General features: G+C 33.5%; 2 protein-coding genes across 6 annotated transcripts in view; one reads left to right on the forward strand and one right to left on the reverse strand.

The window, feature by feature from the left end:
* LOC123701253 (brain tumor protein) overlaps positions 1 to 22,874 on the forward strand; it is a 366,899-nt gene that overhangs the window by 212,238 nt on the left and 131,787 nt on the right. For 3 of the 5 annotated variants that reach the window (XM_045648673.1, XM_045648668.1, XM_045648672.1), the window contains exons 1-2: positions 14,559 to 14,624; positions 14,763 to 14,846. The gene's annotated coding sequence lies outside the window, so the exon portion shown is untranslated. Of the gene's footprint in view, positions 1 to 14,558; positions 14,625 to 14,762; positions 14,847 to 22,874 lie in introns of those variants that run through there. The other 2 variants (XM_045648669.1, XM_045648670.1) reach the window with 1 other exon arrangement.
* Positions 2,753 to 6,359, reverse strand: LOC123701256 (collagenase-like). Its single transcript, XM_045648676.1, has 5 exons — positions 6,174 to 6,359; positions 4,756 to 5,023; positions 4,297 to 4,386; positions 3,538 to 3,734; positions 2,753 to 2,916 (listed from the first exon to the last, which is right to left on the reverse strand). The coding sequence occupies exons 1-5, from the start codon at positions 6,357 to 6,359 to the stop codon at positions 2,812 to 2,814; spliced, it is 846 nt and encodes a 281-aa protein (XP_045504632.1). The 3' UTR covers positions 2,753 to 2,811.

Genomic DNA, 22,874 nt, shown 5'->3' on the forward strand with positions numbered 1-22,874 from the left:
AAACTGTTTTCTATTGCAAAAACGATTCGCTTCTGGCATTTGCCGGCCGCTGCCGCGGCACTAACTTAAATGACATTAAACAAGTTTTTAGAATATAGTTATTCTGAATTTTTTTAATATTTTATGGACTCTTTATATTTTATACGATCTGGCCAAATGTGGATGACCAAATCGTGAAACGTTGACGATTTAACGATCTGATCAAACTATGTTGGCCATTTCACGATATGCGACCATTTCGTGAAATGGCCAGTCATATCATGAAATGATCAAATCTACGATATGACCACGACAGATATATGACCACTTTATGACTCACTTATATCGATTTTCGTGAATCATGTGTTTTCCGTAACATGATGTTTTGGCGTGTGAAAACTAATAAAATTATTATAGTGGGTTGTCACTTAATTGGTGAAAAGCCTTGACAATTATACCATTTATTATTGTTTAATAGATCATGACTAGAAGAGCTTATAGAATTAAACTTTTAATTTAAAACAATCCAACTGAAAAGAATGGTGTATTTTTACATGAATCAATTAAAGTCATCGGAATCTTAAATCTTAGCACATTAAAAGTATAAACGATTAAAAAAGTATTCGTGTGAAAAAAAGATCGTTTTGAACTTAGTCTGAATATATCTGAATAAAATCGACAGCTCCAGAGGAAATATCTAGCCAAATATTATATACAAAAACCATAAAAAGAACCTATAAACTTCATACTTCAGTCAATATTAAAACCGCATATTCATTATCATATTTTTAAACTAAACCACTAAAACATGCCCAGAAACGAACTCAAACAAAAAGCTACCTAACGTAGTATAAATTTATACTATGTACCTAATAATTCTGTGACCTTGAACCTATTCAAATGTAACAAAAGGGACTGTATTTTTTCGCTTCATATAAAATACGTTCCAATCTACTTATCCAGAGCTTCAGGTTCAACAATTTAGAAATAAAGGCCTTTTCGGATTTGTCTTAGTCCGGTGGGATTCGGAATATTTTTATCATTCTATTGGATAAGTTTTCTTGCTTCATTCAATCTTTAAAATGGTCTCAGGTTGTGTTACTGGATAGGCTAATCATTTCTCATTTTGTGTTGCATAAAATCATAAATTTTATGTTCTTTGGCACAGGATTAAATTACCTAACTAATAATATTTTATCTATTACTATTTTGAAATCGGTCCAGTAGTTTATGAGTGAAAACCATACATAAATAATTACAAACCTTTCCTCTTTATAATAATATTAGTATAGATTAAATTTAGCTCAGTCAGAATGTATGATAGGTACCTACGATTGAAAATAAGTTCCATTTTAAAATGGCCAGAAATATAATCATTGTTTCATAAAATAAATAACGTAGGTTTAAAATAAATATTCACAAACACATTTAAATTAAGAATGACAAAACAAAATATAAGAGGAAAACTGAACTTGTACAAATTTAACAACCGACGGATATATTTTTGTCAAATATAAATTAAAAACGTGCCACAGATGATATATCGCCAATAAATAAAAGTGCATTTTTTGCGTTTGAATCTGTCCAAAATAATTTATGGTTTTTTGACATTGAATTCGTGTCACGTAGTTAGAATACATAAATGTCACGTCGCTGGGCGTGTTTTTATTTTTAGCTAAATGAAATGAGTTTTGCCGAAAGTGACGGCTGCACTTTATGTGACGTATACTTAGGACGTATATTACGAAATTACTACAAAAAAGTTAATTTACAACGCAATCTGCTTAATAAATACTAAATTTTGTATTTTTTTATTAAATGTTGTTTTTGTTAATGTTATTTTTGCTTGTTTTTTTACCATGGTTGCCTGGAAGATATCACTATTAAGTGATAAAGCCGCCAAAATAGTGGTACTCTGTTCTATCTGTAAGGTTTCAAATTTTGTACAACTATTAAAGAGTATAAATAATTAATGTAAAATGCAAGTAGCCCTCTTAGGAGGCCCGTGTCCCAGCAGTGGGAAAATAATATGTGGATTGATGATGATGATGAATAGCAAATGTAAAACCAGGAAATACACATGCAGACTCACAGACACAAATATTACCTATTCCTTCACGTTTCGAGTTTACGACAGTCTACAGTTTTCTGTAAAAGTTGCATAGCTTTCGAAATACAAGAAAACAAAATGGATTTTATGTAAAAAATCAATATACATATTTAAACACCAATACAAAACATCTTAAAACACATAGAAATTGCAGGCATTCTACACTATCGTTTCGTCAGCATAGTGCAAAATGTTTATAGGTAAGTGACATGTCGTAGGGCGTCGCCCTTGAGGCTCACGAACTTAGGCACAGAAAGGGCCAGACGTAGTTCATACTTTCGTCTGGTTATAATGAGTTTTTGGTTGGATATATCGGGAATATGCTATATGTTAGATGTTGAAATGATTCTTGCAGTATTCGCACCTTACATATTTTTAACGACAGTTTTATTCCGTGTGTATTTAACTTTGTTTATTAGTGATAAGTAGGTTCAAAACTTTTAAAGCAATTAGCGCGTTATTAGTATTAGTATCTAAAAGTTAATATCGATATCCGTACAAAATATGGCAATGTACTAAAATTGAATCAAAATCTGTTGAATCATTCGAGCTTTATAGAGTTACATAACATACAAACGTTTACTTTTTTAACCATAAAATTTTAAAATAAATACACAATCATATTAAAAAATATTTTATTTTTTAATAGTCTATAAGGCGGTATCAAAGTCCACATTATCAATGTATTGAAAACTGATAACTTGTAAAGTAGGTAAAGTTATTTATAGTTGTCCACGAATCCAGGAATTGAACCAGGTAACTCTTGCAAACACGGATGGAGCACCCACTTGGCAGCCGCGTGAAGAGCCGAATGAAGTGATGCCAATCTGAAAAGTATATTCTTGTTAACAAAATAAACAATATTGAATGAGTTATAAAGATCAGTGTGAATTAAAGATAAGATAATAAGGATTTATGTTATGAATAATATAATGATGTATAATAATTAATGTGTTTAGATTTTAGAATAATTACAATTCAGGTTTTGTGTCTTCTCTTCTATTTAAATAAAATTTGCGAAACATTTTGAAACTATTTTTTCAATTAGATCAGTAGTTTCAGCTATTGTTATTAACAAACTGACGTCCGTATAGAAGTTGGGAAGTATTAGATAGAATGGTGATAGGAGATAGTCGTTTAACCCAATGAGCCATAGACCATATCCGTAAATGAAGTATTCAATCTAATGGTTGTCTATTATGGTCTATTTCTTTTGTATTCGTTATTTCATGAATTGATGAACGATTATGGTTTAAATAAATAAATAAAAAGACGTGTGGCACTCGGTGACTGCCGCGGTAAAGCTATTGCATAGCATGCCTTTAAGCCACACCTCCGAGCCCGTCGGAGTGGGGAGCGTGAGGTTTTTTTTCGTTACGGAATTTCTGGATTCGGTTCCCGCGCTCGAGGTCCGCGATAGAAGCTATGCTATAGCTTAATAAACTAACCAGTCGTCGCGCAGTACCACTGCCAATCACCAAGGGACCACCGGAGTCCCCCCCACAGGTGCCCGTGCCCCTCCCTCCATCGGTACATAGAGAGGAATCCACGACGCTATCCCACCCGTATGTAGCTCGGCATTCCGCGTTGGATATCACGCGAAGGTTCACTTGGCGGAGGACCGAGCTCTGGGATACTACAGCCGCTGGAAATCATAAAAAGTAGGGGGTTGGCAAACGTATCTTGGAGATCCCGGAATCATAACCTACGTATGTCGGCATGTTCTAAGATAACAAGGCACTTAGGTATTTATTTAATTCAAATAGAAACACCATTTGTATAAGCAGGTGTAATACAATGACCACATCTTCTATCTACTTCTACAATCTGATGTCTTATTGTTATGTTCCAATAATCTTACCTGTGCCGCAGCTTATTTAAGCTTTTATGGGTGCCATCGTGCATAAAGTTTTTGTAATGTGTTGTTGTGTTCCAAATAAACAATTTTGATTTGATTGATTGATTTTGATAATCCTTATGTTATTATTAATTAACAATGATAATATTATAAACAATAATGTGCTGCCAAAGCTGTAAAAGACGCGTACAGTTTATACATTAAGGATGTGATGGAATATGTTCATCATGTAACTTTAAATGATGTCTTATAATTTAGCAAGCTACGCATAATCAAAACCTTAAATACAACTACAAATACATCATAAATACCTTTACCGAAAAGTACCTTATTAAAAAAAAGTACTTACTATCGCTTGTTAGTCCAAACCCAACTGCCGTGGGCCATTGATTAGTATACAGTGCACTACCGCTCGCTAATGTTATCGGACCGATTACATCTAAAAGAAAACAAACATTCAATATCTAATCAAATAAATAAAAAAGATAAATGTATTATCTGTTCATATCAAAGTAATTCGGTAAGCTTTGTGTCGGGGAAGCCCCTGTATGTTTTTGTAAGATTCGTCTATGTAGGAAAACCAAGATTATTTTTTTTTCTAATAAACTTTGAATTCTTTTTTCATTAAATGGAGCAATTAAGTTTAATCTACTAGCTTACTTAGCCGGTTAGCCCTCTCTTGTCAATAGTTTTACACGAGAAGACAATTACAATTTACAGACTTTATAGCGCAATTTACAAATGTCTTTAAAACTTTAAAAGTCGAAACACACAGTTCAAAAAATATGCAATAAAAAGCACAACTTACTCGTATACGCGACATGATTAATTGTGATAACCGCGACATCGTTCCTCAAATTCTCTCTATTATACTGTGGATGCATGACTATTCTACTGGTAACAGACCGTACACCCCCAGAGAACAGTCTGACAGACCCGAGGATCACTGTGAACTGTACGGCAGTGTTCTGACGGCTTCGCCAGCAGTGCGCAGCGGTGACCAGCTTGGTGTTTGAGAGGAGGTTCGCTCCGCATGCCGATTCGCTGGTCGTTGTTAGGAGGATGATCAGACCAGCCTGGAATCAATATGCTTACTAATTACTATTTTATTTCGGACGATCGAGGTGGTCTGTTGATTTAGAAGTTTTCAACGTCCGAAAAAGTGTTGCTAGGAAATTAGTCTTATTTGTAGATGTAAAAATTTTGTGAATGCAATTTCAACTTTTTAATACTCGCGTAAAATTAAACACAAGAAAATAATAATTAATTTTATAATTGATGTGTCAACAAAGTACCCTCTTTATGTATATATGTATTTAAAATAACAATTATTTAAATAAAAATATACCTACATGGTCATATGAATCGATATAGTTACCTAGTTGTTATTGATTTAAAATATTACGTTGTTTGTCGTAGGTTACAGTGTGTTGGTAATCTTGGCTTGTAATATGTCTTTCTATAAACGAGGCTATAAAATATTCATTTGTAGTAGGAAATTGTAACTTGTAAGGTCTATGTCATTACTATGTGACAATAAAATGATATACAATACATCTAAATTGAAATGTTACTGTTATTTTGCTAATATCGTACTATTTTAACTTCAATTTAAGTCCTAATAAGATATTTTAACTTTACTCCTGTCTCCTTGTGTTAATATTTAATCTGTTGTGCAAAAAGCAACTGCAGAAATTGATTTATTAAACTTGGTTTTGACACCGGAATTACCTATTATAGACACAATTTATGGATACTTTTTGTTGATACGATGATGAACATATTCAAGTACTTATAAATAAAAAATACAACAACCATGCTCACACAATTATAAAAAACATACCACATATAGGTATACTATACAATCACACATACTTCCCAAAACACAACACACTCACAACTTATTAATTCCTATCAATATATATTTAAAAGCAATAGCCATTGAAATAACAATATCTTATCTATACTAATATTATAAAGAGGAAAGGTTTGTAAGTATGTATACGTATATATACGTATGTATGTATGGTTTTCACGCATAAACTACTGGACCGATTTCAAAAATTCTTACACCATTAGAAAGCTGCATCTTCACTGAGCAACATAGGCTAGGTTTTATCCCGGAAATCCCACGAGAACGGGAACTATGCGGGTTTTTCTTTGAAAACGCGGGCAAGGCCGCAGGCGGAAAGCTAGTCTGTACAATAAATCTCACCAAAATCTTACCATATAAGGATGGGCTCCCAGCGTCGACGCACTACCTCCTATGATCCTGCCGTCAAAATCAATGGATTCTTCCACCTTCCTAATCCTCGCTGCTTCAGGTATACCAACTTCCTCATGATAGTCATGAAAAATTGGCTCCTTACACCATGTAGCTCCTACCAAACATAACAGGATTAAAAATTTCATTTTACTGTATTTTCGTGAAAAGAATTTTATGCAAACCTTTATATAGTTTGAGGTAATCTTTGATATCACTTATCGTGCCTAATTGGTCGGATTACGAAGCATTTTTGAAAAATTTGGCACATTTTATTAATGTTATTATCTGTTTTTAATAGCTATTGGGCCGGGGGAGTCCCCGGTCTCAACTAGATAAACTGTCAAAATTTATTGACGATTTTCTTTCGAAAAAGTTCAATAAAATTGAGTTTTATGAAAACCAACATGATCCCGCCTCGAGATCGAATTTTTTCTATTCTTTTGTATAAACCAACATGACGTATGTAACCAGCTTATATATTTTTTTATTTAATTTTTTCTTTAAAGAACAATCTGAAGTATCTCTCAAAAAATAACTGAATCGTCGAACTTTAGATAAATTTATCTTTAAAATATCAAAAGAATTGGTCATTAATTTATTCTAATACGACTGTTTCTAAATAAAAGCTCTTGTTATCTTCTCAAGTGTACAATTTGTTCACAAACTTCACCACTTCAAACCGTAATCGGTCTACTTATCACAAATATTTTAATTAAATTAGTCAAGCGGTTCCGTAGTAACGCGCTTAGATACGATAATCATCTTGGAATGATGCTCCCGAGAAATGAAGGAAATCATTCGAAATATTAAATAAATATGTTGACTGACATATGGATGGGAATTAAATAAGGATTACAATTTAACAATATTAATATTTCAATTTAAAAATACGGTTGAATTCAGAGCCTCTTCCTTTTTTGAAGTCGGTAAAATATATTTTCTTGATGCTTGGAAAGTGATAGTTCGTCATTTAAAAAGACGTTTAGCTAGTACTAGCTGCTCCCCGCGGTTTCACCCGCATTGCTTCGCTCCTAATGGTCTTAGCGTGATGATATATAGCCTATAGCCTTCCTCGATAAATGGGCTATCTAACACCGAAAGAATTTTTCAAATCGGACCAGTAGTTTCTGAGATTAGCGCGTTCAAACAGAAAAACAAACAAACTCTTCCGCTTTATAATATTAGTATAGATTTAATTTTAAATTATTATCTATACTAATATTATAAAGCTGAAGTTTGTTTGTTTGTTTGTTTGTTTGTTTGTTTGAACGCGCTAATCTCGGGAACTACTGGTCCGATTTAAAAAATTCTTTCGGCGTTAGTAAGCTCATTTATCGAGGAAGGTTATGTATATGTATATCATAATGCTACGACCAACAGGAGCGGAGCCACGGGGGTGAAACCGCGGGGAGCAGCTAGTTAAGTATAAAACAAAGTTTTTTTTTATGATTTACAACAACGTAGTAAATTATTTAATTATTTTGATGTACCTATAGCCTTCCTATACTCTATAGCCTATGTATTTCATTTCATCAAAAAACATAAAAGTATTGAAATTGTGTTAAACAACAAAGAAAACTGCATCACAATTAATAGTGTAATTTTAAAGAGCAAAGGAACAGACAGGCGAAAGCAGCTTTGTTTTCTTTTAGTGATAAATTACTGATTTTAAACATGACATAATAATAAATGATCCATGTTATCAACGGATAGCTAATAAATATTGTCATGTAAGTAAATAACTGAGTAACTAAGTAGCTGTTATTATGTAATCAATTAAATTGTAAAAATCTTCACATACAATAACAAAAGTGTTGCATTGTCATAAGTGATTGAAAGTTGATGTAAATTTGCATAAACTTTCTTATTTAATCTCAGTATTAGAAAGGATTTGTTACTTAAGATAATCAATTATACAGTCAGTCTTGGATCAGTAATCCATGCGTGCTAGAGGAACAAACGTTCACAATTTAGGGAGATAAAATTTCACCTAGACATGGTATCTAATACTAATATCCCTACTATAATATTTCCTGTCTGTCTGTTATGCCGGGTCCAGACTGGTGAAACGTAACATGCAATGTAACATGCAATGAACGCTTTCCCGCTTTTAATGAAATTTGGCACAGACAATCTTTACACCCTGAGAAAGAACATAGGCTACCTTTTATTGCGAAATATGTACCACGGGCGAAGCCGGGGCGGACCGCTAGTGAATTAGTGATAGATAAATAAATTACTGATGTGATTAAATTTAATCTTTTTGCATTGATAAAATTGGAATTGTGTCAATAACCGATTTAATCGCTTTCACTTTTATCTACTTACTTATTGATTATTATTGATCTACTTACTTATTATTTTAATATATTCGTTATGCTCGAATATATATTATGTATAACTTCCTTTTGTCAAACTTTATCGAAATCCCACTTTAGGTATTTATTGAAGTTCGACAGACTTTTTTACACAGATCGCAACTCGGTGATATAAATAAATTATCTAAAGAAGGTAAAACAACATAAAAACATAAGACATTTTAGAATTGAGGTCATTCAGTGCAATAAATTTTATTTTCTAATTCAAATAGGTACCTATATAATCATCCTATTGTGTAATCGCTTAGTTCAAAAAGATATATTTTTTAATAAAAATCCAGCGTATAACTTTATAATGATACATTTTTTCATTTCCTCTCCATTTATACGAACCTATCTCGTTATTTGCGCATTTACTATTTATTCCCTTTAAAGATTTAAAAATGAACTTACACTCCAAACACGTATATTTCCATCATTGTATTTATTTACTTAATACTCTTATCCAAATTATCAATTGGTTATTAGTTATTACATTCACATATTAGGTATAACAAACTAATTCGTACATGCTTTTTATCCACCAGTCTACTCAAGTCCCGAACATAGCTTCTTCTTTCTACGCCCGAACAACACTGCCGCCATGTTGGCCGTTCCGCACAGATAATAAAAAAAAACTATACCCGTTCAACGAGGTTATATTCTTATTACTGTGTTGATATGATTGCCCAAAGTGTGAAGGTAGATCGACAAACGTTAACAATAGGTACCATTAACCATAGACCTTAGTTTCTTTCTAGAGAGACGATTCTTATAGATCAAATTTTAAACTCGGACCAGTTCGATTGATAGTAGGTATCTCCGTAATGAAATTTACCCATTAATAAATTATACCTAGGTAGATCTTTAAATATCCTTGCAGACGCGTAGTCTAGCCTAGACTTGTCTGTCTAGACTATTTCTAACATTAACGACAATATTTTAACCGCTTTGTAATAGTCATCTTTTTACATCACTATTCACTACATACCTAAAACTTTTACTATTCAATAAAGCTCTCCGCTGCGTCTGTCTGTTCGCGATAAACTCAAAAACTGCAACATCGATTTTCATTCTGTTTTCACCAATGGATAGCGCGTTTCTTGAGAAATATTTTAATACCTACAACTTGTTGTTTTAGCATAGTATATAGATACTACGCGGGCGAAGCCACAGACAGAAACCTAGTTAAGAATATAATAGGTATTTGATACGTAAATGAAAGGCGGGCTTTAACGACAGACTGAATACCTACCTAAGTACTATAATATTTAGCAATCTGTAGTTATATACCTAATATTTGCATTGTTTGAGATCTGCTTTTAGGTTTAGAATTAGAACCTAGGTCACACGTGAATAAATAACGCATAATAAAGGGTTTAATATTAATTCCCAAGGTCGTAAGCCGAACTTAGGTACTCTGTATTGTTAATAAGAAATGAGGAATCTCGTCTAGACCCATTTATTAGGAGAAAATACTTTGCATAATGCCTTAAATTTTGTATTCAAGAAAATAACATTTTTTATTCTTTAAGAACCTGCAGATACCTATTGTATCAGATACCAGATTTACTGTATAACCATTCACCAATCATATTTCTTAAACCAATCCTTCATTGTACTAAATGTCTTCTTTTTCTCCTTTTTTTCAAATGGCAACTCCCGATCCTGGTGAGGACGGATTCTGCCAATGTCAGGTTTTGAACCGATGGTCAGTTTAAGTAAATGCTCATGTTAAGCGTGCTCTGTGCTGAGGAAAAATCACGGTTGAAATGATTTACACGCTTTATATTAGCTTCACCTGTATGTTTGTAACCGACTTCCTTGGGCGCGATTTTGACCCACTTTAAACGGCCAGATTTCGTTCAAACTTTGTAGATTTATTGAGGACCGATGACAATACACTAATTTGATAAAATTTTCTATTTTTTAGTTCGGTTTTCTATAAAAAGCGTGTTTTTTAGTTTTTTTTAAACTATTATTATTTACTCATAGACTTCTTACATGGAGCTGTATAACCTGACAAAGAACAAATATTAGTTATAGACAACACAACACATCACAAAAGCATAACATAAAATAGGTAAAGGTAATCAAGAGGGAGTTCAAAATTTTAGATTGTTAAAATTGATAAATTTTGATAGGATATTCACAAATGGGGTAAACAAGGCAAAGTAAACACTTAAAACTAAATGTCATCTATAACAATTCAAATTACCTAGGTAGTAGGTATAAGATAAAAAAAATCTCAGTTCTTATAAGTCATACCTACCTACTGATATTAATATTTATATATATCATAAATCAATGTAATATTATCGCATAATAGGTATATTTTGTAAGCTTAAAACATCATAATTAAGATAATTACATATTTTGTATCATTTAAATAATTTGTTAATCATAAATGTAATTGTTACATATAAATCAATTCAGTTTGTTTAATTTATTCATAACTAGCTGTGCCCGCGACTTCGTCCGCGTGGAATAGCGACTGCATAGTAGTTACTACTTTACATACAATTATTTAGTAAACACGTACTACCATAAACAATTCATAGAATTGTTAATAGAATTTATTACTAATCTAAGCTAAAAAACTTACGTACTTTCCGGAAATCCGGGGCATTTTCCGGGGATATCCGGAAAATGCCTGTAAAATATCTGGAAAATCCCCCGGAAAATTTGTGAAAATGTCCGGGAAATACCCGGAAAATATCCGGAAAATGCGTGAAAATGTTCGGGAAAAGCGTGGAAAATGCCTGAAACATCTCCGGAAAATGCCAGGGAAATGTCAGGAAAATGCCTGGGAAATGCCTGGAAAATATCTGGAAAATATCCGGAAAATGCGTGAAATGGTCCGGAAAAGGCGTGGAAAATGCCTGGAAAATCCCCGGAAAATGCGTGAGGAATTGCCCGGAAAATGCCCGGAAAATATCCGGAAAATGCGTGAAAATGTCCGGAAAAAGCGTGGAAAATGCCACTTCAAATTTGCGAAGTAATTAAAGCAGACAACCAAAAAAAGAAAAAGAAAGCTAAAATCTTTCATATTAAATGTATATGGGATATTCATATTTCATATTATGTACTTAATGTATGGGAGGGTTTAAAGGTTTTGGTATTGAGGTATTGAGGTTTGAGGGTTAAGTACTTTCGATATCAGTTTAAAGTTTTTTGTTATCTGTAATACTTACAAAAAAAAATCGCCTGTGCACACTGAACGATTACACCTTGTACATGAATGCCTTAGCAAATGTTCGCCGTGATTATTTAAATGATCATAATTTTTTTTATTAATGAACCAATTGACATGAATTAAACACTAAATGACAAAAAAAATAACTACAGTTTTGGGTTCGGGATCAATTTAATAATTACACCTGCTAATATTTTTTTACATATTTTCATTGTATAAAATCGTAACATAATTTCCTTTATGTATTGTTCTATTAACACATAGATAATATCTTCCCAAGGTACTAAATTTTAATAAAAAAGTTGTTTTTGTTATTTATATCTAAAAAAGAGTATTTATATTAGACAGAAATAAACATAAAATTTTTATAAGTTTTATGGAAGCTGAATGTAATGCAAATGGGCAAATATAAAAGTAAAATTAGGTATTTAAAATAAATAAATGAAACAACTACCAATTACAGAAAAACTTCTTTTTCGGTTGAAAATTGCTGGATCATGAGTATAATTCTTTATCTCTTACCTTGGACAGTCTGGAAGAGATCGCTAGTAAGCGATAAGACCGCCTTATGTACATACCGTGTTAATCCATTTGGTATGATTGTAAATATTTTACTTGGTGTGGTACGTATATTACCACACCAATTGATAAATAATATGTACTCTGATCCCAGTACGATCTGTACCGCGATAGCCATAACGATAATAAAACAATCAGATGACAGTAAAGCACGATTAAAAATCATACTTGTACAGTAGTTGTGAGTGCAATATTTACGTTTCAAAATAACATTTTTTTTGGTACTAAAACGTAGGTAGATTCTCACGCACGCACGCTGATACGTGGTTGGCTGCCCCTTTTCTCATTCCCGAAAAATATGCTCTAAAATTACCCAAGATTCTTCCAATGATTGTACCATACGTTGGAAATTAACTTTAGTCAACAATTGACCACGCGCCAGGATACTTATTTCTACTACATCCTCGTGCAAATCGTTAATTTTTATGAACATTGAATCTGTAAATAAAAAAAATGAAAAGATTACTTTACCTAATTTTATTAAAAAGCTACTAACAAATAAAATTCTATCAAAAACTTAAGTGACCTTCTTTGGGCGTATAATATAGTGTTGTAAAAGTTATACATAAAAATAAAATTTCATCATTTTCTTATTTTGTCGTAACTTCAATTCTAATTAAAAACATGAGTCTAACTATATAATTAATTAATAAAGAAATAATTAATTATAAAAGCTACAACTTACCTTTTGTGGGAACGCAAGAAGGATTTTTTAAAATGTCACAATTAACTGTTAATAGTGTCTTGTTTGACATCAAATAATAAACATCTACCCTCACTTGTAAAATTTTATTTAGTATATTCACATAAAATATAAGCACCTGAAGTGGACTCTGGGAAGACATGGGTTAAAAAGTTAAATAAATAAGTACAATTAAAAACCCCACCAATATCATATTATTTAATTTTTAATTATAAATTTGCAAGAAGCGTTAAACATGTAAATTGATTTGATTTTAATGAAGTCTCATAGATGGCGCTGTTTCAAATTTGTCTTTATACTACTAAGATTCATTAAACTGTTTCTCTGCCAAAATTACGTAAATGACGTAGTTTTTATAGTGTAAAGCTAGATAATAGCGTGGCTTACCCAAAAACAACATTTAAACATGAGTCTTTAGATTGTACGCTGTGTAATACACGGAATACGTTAGAAAAATAAAGGTTCACAGCTCCTCCCCCGGAGGTGATAGCATGATAATATGTATATAAAAGCCTCACCCGACCTGTTAGTAATATTCATGCAAAATTTGAAGTCAATCTATGCGGTACTTTTCGAGATTAGCTCGGACAAATATACAGACAAACAGACAAACAGACAAACCGACAAACAGACAAACAGACAAAAATTCTAAAAACTATGTTTTTGGCTTCTATATCGATTATAGATCATGGATTATGTATTCTTTTAAAAAAATATTCAATGTACAGTTTTGACTTTCCTACGATTTTATTATATGTATAGATACTACATAAATTCATAATACTACATAAAGATAAATATCTGTATTGAAAATTTCACCTAAATCAAAACACTACTCCAATTTCTCATATCATATCAATAAATCAATAAGGAATTAATTAAATCAGTCTTATCTTAACTGTGAACATTTTAAACCAATAAATAATAGATACCTACCTACCTACCTAGGTATGTATTTGTTTTATAAAACGTCGAAAAAACGTATTTCTCTCGACAATAAATAGACAATAGCATTATATTTGTTATTTTTCCCAAGACATTTAAAAGCACGTATTTCGCTCGCTTACCAAAATCGTCTAATCTGATAATATCACAGATTAATGTAAGAACGACAGATAGTGACGTATTTTTATAGCACTGCCCGTGGCAATGACCGCCGTTGACGCTGTCAGTTCACGGCCGTTTACAAAGAGGCGCTCTTATATCTTTGTGATGCGCGATCGCTAAATAATTTTCCATCTAAACAACCCACAAGTTTTTAATTCGAGCGACGAATGCACCGACCGGACTATTCATCCTGTATTCGAAAATAAATAAACGGTTGTCGGGAGTCGGGGCGCAGGGCGCACCCTCACATCAAAATACACTCACACACACCCAACCCAACGCGGGGCGGTTGCGACTTGAGAGGGCGCTAGCATTTGCTCAGTCTCGCGCCGACTGCCGTTAAGGTCGGCTGTCTTGTATCTGTTTGTGCGACAATCGAAATAAAAACTAGTTACTCCGGAACGACCGGCTATCCCAATCCCACAGTGCGTTGTGGACCAAAACTGTGGATAACGTGTATTTTTTATCGGTGCGTATCCCTTCGGAAACGTTTTTGTACATCGAACAGTTGTTTACATGAATGACGGTTGAATTACGTTGCGTAGGTCCAAAAACGGATAGTTTGTGTTCAAGACGGAGCATTAATAAAATTCGTTTCTATTTCCAGATAAACTGTACGGTTTTGGGAGCCATTTGTGAAACAAAGGCATAGTTTGTGAAAAGGTGATCGTGTAATACAATCGAAATACAGGTATGTACCTTTTTGAATGTTAACGGTCGCCACGTTTAGATATGTATGACTAATCGGTGATTTTTTATCAGATTTATTATTTATATTTCCGTGATGTGGATAAATATACGTATTTTCCCATTTTAGGTCAGCGACCTCGTTTCGGTCGCATTGTAGGTACATTATTAAATTTTTTCTTCATTCGCGTATTTGCTTGTACAGACTTACGTAAGCCGGTTTATAGTTGCAGATTATAAATTTTAAAGAGTGTAGGTAACTAGGATTTATTCGATTGCATAATTTTCAACCTTTGTTTGGCATTTTGACTTGAGTTAGCAATAACATGTTTCCATATAAAATAACGTTCGAAGTTTTGTATCGCAAATGACATTACATTTTACTCGTCCAATCTTGCGTCCAATGAACGCATGCACGCCGGCACAGATACAAAATAATTTTAGTCACAATAACCTTTGTCATAATATTATTAGTTATGGCAATATAATTAATGAAGATCACAGTTCTGAACACAATTTATTATCTAGCACAAATCTGGCGCTGCTTTTGATTGATTGTTAAGATTACCTGTTGCATTAAACGATAAAGTTCCATACTAATGGCTTTGTCTAAAAGTAGGTCTTATATGTTACGAATTATTATGAAACAAGAATACAGCCTGAGGCGCTCACGTAATCTGCAGTAGACATGCTCGCAATTTGTGCTTAGGGTTGCCACCAATACTGTTTTTACGATTAATTTACTTTTTTTATTTGTTGTTGTCGTTGTTTGCCTGTTACATCGCTTTTATGCATGCAGATGTGCTTGTTGCGAAAGTTGAATAGCGAGACACACGTGTGATTTTTCGATGCATATTTTAATGCAAGTGAATGCATTTTCGTGGCGAAATTACGCTTAAAATGTGGCATGTTAAAACATTTAGGTAAGACACTAAATGCATAAAAATATCTGAACTGTGTGTTAATACTTGTTTGTACAAGTTCTGTCATAGTGTGTCATGTTCAAGTTTATGTTAGTATCATTTATAGAAAAACATATCACAATTAACTCGTATTTCTCAAAACTAAATAAATTAATCTCTCACAGTGCATTAAAGTGCATTGAAATCGAAAGCGCAATTACAACATTAATTGAATAAGCGACCATAAATCCTATTTATTTATATTAAATCGCACAACTCTAGACCATAGCCTTAATAAAACCGGTTTTATTTCCGCATCCATTGAATCCAGCGACTGGCAACCCTATTCGTATCAGTGACAGGAGTGACTCTCCTTTGACAAAAGTTACATCGAAACCGTCGGTGGTATTACATTGTGCAAGGCATACAAACGCCTGAATACAAATTGGTAAAAATAAATTTGTATGTACAAATAGTGGTCAAATAATTGCCCCTCGGAATGACTAATACACGCAGAATACACGGTCTCGTAATAATGATTGAAAGAAATAATTATGGTACATGATAACATGAAAGTACCTACCTAGCTGTTGTCTAATACAAAACTTATGAAAATATAACGATTATATTTTCATAAAGCGAACGAATATTATTCCGTATTTTATACAATTACCTATGCTCTGGAAAGAATACCTAATTCATTAAAGTTTATTTATCCAAATTGTCGTAAAAAATGTACATACATAAAAACAAACGATGAAACGATCCAACTCCTGTATAACTTCAAAATTAATAATTTTGTACCAACCTACCTTATATTCTTCTAATATTCACTTTACGTATTTTAATTCAAAAACTACGTGAAAGCGTAATAATCCAAGACTGAACTTAGTAACAATATAAGTGGCTGTCTCTCAGCTGATTAATTAATAAAGACTTGCCTAATAGACAACAATGGCCGATTAAACAATTAGTTGCCCAATGCCTGCTCAAATTGCGCTTAGTTGAATCTATGGGTTGTTTTTTTATCTGTGGCGATGTTCTTTCTGCATTAATCTATAATACAAATTACCTATATATACATACTAATATTATAAAGAGGAAAGGTTTGTAATTACGTAGGTATGTATGGTTTTCACGCATAAACTACTGGACCGATTTTGATGAAATTTTGCACAGACAATCTTTAGAGTTTAGACCCTGAGAAAGAACATAGGCTACTTTTTATTGCGAAATATGTACCACGGGCGAAACGGGGCGGACGGCTAGTAACAAATAAGTTAGTAATATTAGTACCTACCTATTTAGTATAGAAAATTCAATATCGAATATTTCTTTTGTAACTTGAATTTACCTTCAAGAATTTATATTCTACATTATAATCATACAATCTAAATTTTTAGTCTGATCTCATTTCTTATAAAAAAGAATACATTTTTACATCGTCAAACATCTGCTGCTTTTTACAAATCATGTCGTATATTTTTATTACCAAGCAAGTATTGTAATAACTAATAATATATAATTAATCCATACTAGGTAATATTATAAATGCGAAAGTAACTGTCTGTCTGTCTGTTACTCAATCGCGCCTTAACTACTGAACCAATTTGCATGAAATTTGGTATAGAGATATTTTGATACCCGAGAAAGGACATAGGCCACTTTTTACCCCGGGACAAAGGATAGGTTTTATCCCGGAAATCCAACGGGAACGGGAACTATGGGGGTTTTATGGGGGGAAAGCTAGTACATAATATATTTATAATTAGGTACTTGTATTTAAACACCACCGTTCGTTAATTTTCATATAACTCAAATACGTTATATAATAATCTTAAACACGTAAAGGTTACCGGTAGTTCCAAACTATTCACGGGTATCTATTTTTATTTCACTTTCTCCTCTCGAGAGTGAAAGGGATGGACGATATTTTTGGAGATGACTGTGATGAATGTTGGTATTCCCGTCTCTAATGTTGGTATACCCGTCTCTCTCGCGCTTGGGTAAAATGGATTTTCATAGAATCTAAGCATCGCATCGTTATTTCGGGATGTTTACATCTTGAAAGTAATAACACTATGATACGGATATAGTCTAGATTTAGAGATTTAAGACATGTGCGGGTATTTCTGTAATACCTAACCTGCGTAGTAATTTTTGATCGAACCAGTAAACAATGTAATTTTTGAACGTTTTATGGAGAGTAAAGTACCTACGTGTAGTGTTAATGTTTATTGCTGTTTATAAAATTTATAAGAGTTTAGTCTAGTAGATTGTATGTTTATAGACGTTTATAGGTACGTAGAAAGAAAAGTAATCCATTCTGCATATTTTTATTAATCCTGTACCACAGGATACAAAGTAAGACTGATAGCTTAGTCTAATAATCGACTCAATAAATAAGAAATTGCGAAACATTAACTGATGTGAATCCGGTCAAAACCTAGTTCAGTTGCATATTATTTCTACCTTTACATACAGCTTAATAAACCACCTTTGAATCTATTCCGTTCCTAGATCCAAACATTGAAAAGGGCTCGCCTAAATTCGATTACGTTCGAAATAAAAAAAGTTCGATCCGGAGCAATCCCATTGAATTGAATCTGAAAAGAAATTCCAATGACGGTAAACAAAAGCAATGCCTGCGGTTTTTTCAAAAATCTATCAAGTTTTTTTTATATTTTTTCTGAAGATTTGTTGGGTATTTTTTTACGCTTCGATAGTACTCGAAATCTAGTTGGTCGCGCCTTTGTTTTCAATCCATTGAAATGTTCAAATATTTTAATAAAATTTTTCAATCGGAGCTACGTATAGAAATGAGGAATGTTTTATTTTAAATACGCTAATGTGGGTTATTGATGGCTTTAATTGAGGTCGCTTTTTATTTTACTAATTAATTTTTAATTAATCATTGAATTTAGTTCTGACTGCTGATTATTTTTGGCTTGAGTACGAAATTAACTAGGCTCTTGAGAATTTTACGTCGTTTGACATAGAAAAATTAAAAAACATTACCGCAGTTGTTCCCATCACGCTCAAATAGCCGAACAGTTCTGATTGGGTTTATAAGTTCTTAACAATAAATTTTGCATCAGTGTCGGTTTGCAATATTTTCCCTGAAAAGGGGACATTAATTTTATATCCGCAAGCAAAACCATAGACTTCAACTAGTACTAAACCGGAGCTAAACCGCATTATACTAAACATTTATTTATATAATAATACAGGCCCTTATCATATCAAATCGTCCCATAAATTGATCGAACACAAGATCAACATACCATCGCGAGACTATAATACCCTATAGCCACACGAAAATGGACCCAAAGTTTATGGTATTAAGGTGTAAAGTGCAGGTACCAGTTGCGCCTGCATTCGGCCGTCTGCCAAATGTTACTGACCTTCGACAATAATTTACTGTGACATTTTCGGTACGAATATATTAAATGGTGACTTTTTTTTGTATGTATGCAAGTGTTTTTTTTTGGTTGTAGCCTGTAGGTAAGTTAGGTTTAATTTAGGTGATAGATTTTTATTCGAGTTCTATACATCCGTTCAATTTTAGCATTTCAACATAAATAGAATTTTCTTTTTCATCAAAATATCTACAGCCGTTTGCAATTAGCTTCCAATTTTCCATAGTGACAAACATTATTTAATCATATACGTTCAAACTTAATTATACGCCAAAGAAAAAACCACAAAATAAAATTTACATCCGTTCCCTTACGACCCATATAATAATTACCGACCAACCGTGGTTCCCATCCAATGTACTATGTATCTTCGTTTTACCACATCCACGCACCAGACATGCGTAATAAGGTGCAATCATTCAATTATGCGTAGGGACTAGGGTGACTTGAAGAAATTGTCAAGAATGTGTATTGGTTCCGTAATTTTTTGCTTTTTTCCATTATGTTCTAAGTATAAGTTGTATTATACAATAATATCTTAGTACTCACTTATATTATTTACACTGTAATAACAATATACCTAGGCGTTGAATAATTTGAGCAATTTCAGTCATAGCTTTATTTAACTTTGATTTTTCACCTCTCTTTCGATAATCATGAAAATATCAGTCCAGCTACCTAATCATATTTATGATAATTACAACATGTACCTACGATATTCCTAGTAAGTTCATTTTAAGCGCTATATTATGCGATTTACATTCAACGTATTTTGGCACAAAATGCACTACACCCTCTATCTATACTAATATTTTAAACTTTAAAGCTGAAGAGTTGGTTTGTTTGAACGCGCTAATCTCAGGTCCGATTTGAAAAATTATTTGGATAGCCTATTCAACGAGGAAGGCTAGGCATATTATTATATTATCACGCTAAGACAAACAGGACACGCGGTTGAAACCGCGGACCGCAACTAGTTAAATTATATAATACACACAACACTATTTTCACTTACAACCAAGAAGAAACAAATCTGCAAGTACATTCGCAATGAATCAACATAACCAAAAACAAAGAAATCAGTCCACTGCAGCTGTGAGTCAACGGCAAATCAAGCGAACAAAGACGCGGCTGATGACTAGTCGCGACCAGTGTAAGTTGGTCCTTGATGTTTAAATAAATATGTATGTAGTATTTCTTTGTATCGAATCTTCTGAATACTCTTTGCCTAAAAGATACTGTTATTATTATTTATCTAACAATTATTATGATACACGCTTAATTCGCACACAATATTTTCCTTAAAATCACGTTCATTTGAGCCCTGTGAATATAACACCAACCTACACCAATATCATAGAAAAAGAAGCTTTATGGAATAGAGATAAGGTCAATATTTGTATCCACATAAAATAACATAGATGGGCATCTGTTTTTATTTTCCACGGGTGTGCGTATTTGCAAGTGCTGCCAAGAATAATTTTTTCGCTTGGCAAGATAATATGAAAACATTGCTCAGATACACATATTATTTATGGATGGACGCAAATTATACACAATGGATAAAGCTTGCTATAAAAATTGGACACGTTTTATGTCTATTTAGTCTCATTATTTAATAAAAGAATATTATAAAACTACGATTGAATGCAATGAGGCGGTCGCGGTGCTATAAAATCGCAAATGAAACGCTTCATATAAATTCGCAACCGCCGGTTTTTATTATTTATTAAAAAAGGCAAGGTCAACCTTCATAGTAATCCGCGACCTCAATATTATTAAGCATAAAAGTATCCAACATTACAACATTGAGATAACAACGCAACAATGTGAGTGCGCTCGATCAAACGGCGCATAGCAATGAGAAATATTTCTCAACTATGCGAACTACCTTCACTGTTAACCTTGGTGATATGAGCAAAGCCACTTCCTAGTTAATAATTCTGCAAACGTACAACCACTCAAGTTATTATCGGTTGCAACAACCTTTCCTATTCTACCGAGAACTTCACACTTCTAATGGGGTCTAGCCGAGATGTGTGGTCGTGTTTAGACGAGTCATTAGGAACCTCGAAACGTAAGCCTTTGATTGATTCCAAGCGAGAGCCCCGTGATTTATGTCCGAACGGAAACCACTGTATTTTGTTAGATCTTAAACTATCAAAAACAGGATGTCAGTGTTGAGCAATATAGTATTTTGTGTACACTTGAGATTACGTGATTTCCTGATCGTTTCGTAGGTACGTGTCGATTCTAGAAATGTGAACTCGCGACCGGTGCGCCGTGCGATGCTAAAATTTGCGCAACTTCCTGCGTTTGTGATCGCGCTCATTCGAACCGATGAACCCACGGATTGTTTAAATATTAACATCACAATAGGTATTGTATCTACCTGTCTAGTTGCGTACGAAAAACTCATAAGAGGAGCGCGCGCGTTATCTCTGTTCGTCGGTAGGGGAGCGAGCGAGATGCCAGATAGGGCCGAGCGGTGAAAACTCGGCATAAAGTAATGTACCGACTCACGCGCGGAGTTGATGACCGCCAGCGAAGGCCGTACAATCGGTCAGACACCAAATGTCACGGCCATACGCAGCGGGCGACAGGAAAAACTGCGTCACAGATGAAAAAACGTGACTCAGACGCCGACTGCCGACCAGTGTAGCATGAGACGCGTAACCGGCGCCCGCATTGGAAAAAAAATGATCATACATGCGCCAACCTTCACAGGAGAGCGGTTGACAATGACATTGGCTCCACTTGCGGAAAACGGAAGACCACACTAGCTCACAGCGAACAGCCATTATAAAATTTATAACCGTAACATGAAAATAATTTTTCCCGTCTATATTCCGCTGCGCATTTCTCCTCGTAAAACCTATATAATAACTGGATCGGCGTTCGTTTACGACTGTCAAAATCGTATATCTAATAATAAAATGGCTCAATTTAGTATGGCGATGTTTTATCGCGGGGTGTAAAGCGTTATTAAATATTTTTATATGCGTGTATTGTCCGATGGGGTCCGGCGATGGCTAGATTTTGATTCGAACCTTTGTTTTCGTGGAAACGTGACGCGGTAATGATAATAATTCATTTTTATCTAAGTGGTAGGCACGGCGCGGTCGGCTCGTTGCGTCGAGCTGGCTTTTTTACGTGATATAAATAATCATCATCAACCTTAGTTACCCATTGTGCGTGTAAAATATCGTTTTTTGTTTGAATTGAAGGACCCAAGATCTTTTGTGACTTTAATGCCTGTGACAAAGCGCCGAAAAGAAAACTATTTATTATTATAATATTCTTCGTTATGAGCTTCAATAATAACGGTTCGTGATCTTATATATTTCATTGTCAACTATAAAAATAATGGACATAGTCAGTGTAGTTGACACCGAGTTGAATTATTTGAATATTTGTTAGATATTTCAAATGTGTGGTTGATAAATTTGGCTTTTGATATTAGTTATATCTAAGACTTCAACACCTAATTTCAATATAATATGTATGTACTTCTGTCCTGAGTCTGATTTATCATTTTCGTTTTATATCCCGATGAATTTTAATAATAGGTATATTGATACTTTGGAAAATATGTTCAAATGTGAATGCATCGATAATAATAACGTCATCATTCATTTGACCTCTAAATTCCGAACATCCTTTAATTAAAACGTCCCGCGAAGGATCAGATTTTATCAACTGAGAAGCAAT

The sequence above is a fragment of the Colias croceus genome, chromosome 21 (genome assembly GCF_905220415.1).
Source record: "Colias croceus chromosome 21, ilColCroc2.1".
Taxonomy (NCBI): Eukaryota; Metazoa; Arthropoda; class Insecta; order Lepidoptera; family Pieridae; genus Colias; species Colias croceus.

Bases quoted from the DNA above. Each gene is read 5' to 3' on its own strand.
- LOC123701256 (XM_045648676.1), bottom strand. From the start codon at position 6,359: ATGAAATTTTTAATCCTGTTATGTTTGGTAGGAGCTACATGGTGTAAG. The intron at 4,387-4,755 runs GTAAGTTGTGCT...GTTTTCTTTTAG, and splicing joins TAATCATGTCGCGTATACGA to ATGTAATCGGTCCGATAACA. The intron at 2,917-3,537 runs GTTAGTTTATTA...TATACTTTTCAG, and splicing joins GTGGTACTGCGCGACGACTG to ATTGGCATCACTTCATTCGG.